The sequence below is a fragment of the Glycine max genome, chromosome 14, assembly GCF_000004515.6.
Source record: "Glycine max cultivar Williams 82 chromosome 14, Glycine_max_v4.0, whole genome shotgun sequence".
Lineage (NCBI taxonomy): Eukaryota > Viridiplantae > Streptophyta > Magnoliopsida > Fabales > Fabaceae > Glycine > Glycine max.
Window position 1 is genome coordinate 47,494,634 of NC_038250.2, and position 3,365 is coordinate 47,497,998.

At 27.7% G+C, this 3,365-nt stretch overlaps 1 protein-coding gene across 1 annotated transcript in view; it reads left to right on the forward strand.

The window, feature by feature from the left end:
- Positions 1-1,657: 1,657 nt before the first annotated feature.
- Positions 1,658-3,365, forward strand: part of LOC100793610 (protein NUCLEAR FUSION DEFECTIVE 4) — a 10,049-nt gene continuing 8,341 nt past the window's right edge. The window contains exons 1-2 of the mRNA XM_014766861.3: positions 1,658-2,852; positions 3,329-3,362. Coding sequence (XP_014622347.1) covers positions 1,705-2,852; positions 3,329-3,362 — 1,182 coding nt within the window. The 5' untranslated portion in view covers positions 1,658-1,704. The remainder of the gene's footprint in view (positions 2,853-3,328; positions 3,363-3,365) is intronic.

A 3,365-nucleotide genomic window follows, 5' to 3' on the forward strand; every position in this document is an offset into this window, starting at 1 on the left:
AGACATTTTAGAAAATTCAAAAATTTGATTTTCATATTTTTAAAAAAATAAGCAATTTTGGTTCAATCTTCAATTTTATCTATGTTTTATTTCTTACATTTTAATTAATTAAATTATTTTGTGATGATACTTTAAATGAATAGGTTAGGTTTAGGATTCAACATGATCAAAATAAAAGAAATAAAATATAGATAAAATTGAGAATTTGATTAAAATTAAAAAATTTCTAAAATAGGAAAACCAAATGTCTCTATATTGAAATAAGATACTAGAACTGAATCTTTTAAAATAGAAAAACCAAATGTCTCATAAAGGGACCAAAATTACAGATTAAACAAAATAGATGAACTAAAATTACATTTAAGTCTATGATAAAATATCACTCAATGTCACTCCCTCCATTTCAAAATGAATGGTTTTTAGAGTTTTTTTTCACATAGATTAAGAAAAATAAGTATTTCAAAATAATAGTATTTATCAGAGGAAAAGTATTTATTAGAAGGAAAAATTGAAAAACATGTTTTAATATCTCATTATTGAAGATAATGCGATTTTTTTTAATGCTAAAACTTTAGTGAATAAAGGGAATAATTTGAATTCTGAAAAAATGTCATTAAATGTTAATGTATTGGTTTGTCGTACTGTATAAGTTTTTTGACTTAATTGCTTAGTTACTTTAATTGTAGACAACTAAAAAAAACCTAAAATCTATTTTTATTATGATTTATTTGGATTCTATTAAATTAAAGAGTCATGCTAGATATATTATTTAGTTCTAATTTGAATTTTGATATATTATTTAATTTGTTAAATACTCATTTGATTCTTATAATTTTATGATTTTTACCTTTTTAGTTCTTATAATTTAAATTTTAATTCTCTTTTAGTTCATGTTGTTCAAAAGTATTTTTTTTAGTTCTTATAATCTGTATTTTAATTCTCTTTTAATCCTTATAATTTGAAAATGATAGAGATTAAAAAAGTAAAAATCATGAAACTATAGAGATTAAAAAAATTATTTTCAAAACTATAGAGATTACAAAATAATTAAAATGTAAACTATAAGAATTAAAAAAATCACTTTCAAGCTATAGAAATTAAATCAATAAAAATCATAAAACTATAAAATCAAATGAATAATTTAATTTATTTAATTCTAATTTGAATTACATACAATAAAACATGATTAAATTATTTGTCATAAATATTCTTTGGGCGAGAACAATTTTCTCTCTCAAACAAAAACTTTATATCATTTGATACATTTTTTAACACCTCTCTCTATAATTAATTAAAATTTATCCAAATTATAAAATAAGGACAAACACTCGTTAAATACAAAAAAAAAAAGGTTTACAAAGTAATTATTCGATTCTTGTCAATTTTTCTTTTCTACGAAGATTAGAAAAGATAAGTACACTCTTATTAAGAATAAATTTAAAAAATATTATAATTTAAGATAATTTAATATTAATATCTAAATTAATTAATTTTTTTAATAAACATAATTTAGTCAATTATATTTTATAAATTAGGACATATAGTATGGTAATTTATAATAATTTTTGACCAATAATTAAAAAAATATGATTAAAAGAGAATGTTATTATCCGTATACCATTTCCTCCTTTTTCTTCTCAACATATAAGACCCACACCCCATCCCTTCTTGTGAGTTAAGAGGTGGAATTCAAATTTTCTCACCATGCCTTCATCAACTGCTTTTCAATGGCTAAGCCTTGTTGGCATCATTTGGCTCCAATCCATAAATGGAACAAACACCAATTTCCCTGCTTACTCCTCCCAGCTGAAGCAGCTCCTCTCCATTTCCCAATTTCAGCTCAACAACCTTGCTTTTGCCTCCGATGCAGGCAAAATCTTTGGCTTTTTTTCTGGCATGGCTGCTTTTTACCTCCCCCTTTGGCTTGTCCTCATGATTGGTTCAACTCTTGGACTAATTGGCTATGGTGTTCAATATCTCTTGATAACAAACCAAATCTCCTCTCTCTCCTATTGGCATGTGTTCTTGCTAACTGTTCTAGCAGGGAACAGCATTTGCTGGATCAACACTGTGTGCTATGTGATCACAATAAGGAACTTCTCATCTGATCATCGCCAAGTTGCTGTGGGGTTAACAACTAGTTACCAAGGGTTGAGTGCTAAGATTTACACCAGCATTGTTGGAACTGTTTCTGGACAAAACAAGGCTAAGACATTTCTCTTTCTGAACTCATTCTTGCCACTGATAGTTTCCCTAATAGCAGCTCCTGTGGTCAGAGAAATTGAAGCTGTCACAAGGCCTAAACACATGAGTGTTGGATTTGTTGTTATGTTTGTTATTACAATTGCCACTGGAATATATGCTGTGATGAGCAGCTTGCAATTTGTCTCAAACAAGATATCTCCACTTAGTAACCTTGTTGGTGTTCTAGTGTTCCTTTTATTCCCTCTATTAGTTCCACTTTCCATGAAGATCAATGCACTAGTAGGGTCATGGCACAAAAATAGAGAAAAACAAAGAGTCTATCATTTTACTGCAGAGGAGAGTCATGATATAGAAGAGAGGATAGAGAATGAGGTTAAAGAGGGTGAAGATAGTAGAGAAGTTAATCAAGAAGTTGGTATTGGTATAAGAGAAGAAGTAGGAGTGAAATTGATGCTGAGAAGAATAGATTTCTGGTTATATTTCTTTGTCTATTTATTCGGTGCAACACTTGGTTTAGTATTTCTGAACAACTTAGGACAAATAGCTGAATCACGAGGTTACTCTGGAACTTCATCATTGGTGTCTTTGTCCTCTTCTTTTGGGTTCTTTGGCCGTCTCATGCCATCTATAGGGGACTACTTCTACCGGTAAAGGACACTTTTTTTCAACCTTCTATCTATTCCTGTCTAACACCAACCATTACCCTAATGCATTCCCTTTATCATATACTTCATCTGTCATAAAATGACGCAACTTTAGGTTTTTGGAAAAAAAAATTGATTGATGTTTTTATTTTTTAATGAGATATTCAAACTATCTATTTTAATTTTGTTTTGTAATAAATAATGTTGTCTTTAAAGATTTAATAATATATTTATTGAAAATAACAACAAAAAAAGAATACTTTAATAAAATTGTTTCTTAATAAATATTAATTTTCTTAAAATATTTATTTTTTAGTTTGTGTAAAAAAAATCTTAAACATTGATATTTTGGGACGGAGGGACTACTATTTCAAATAATGGCTATAAATGTGTTAGTTGATCTATATAAATGAAAACCAACGTACTATTAAATTACCCCTCTACTCGTTTTGACATTTTGTGATGGTTTAATTATGCAGAGGTAAGTTTACAATATCAAGACCAGCAACTATGGTG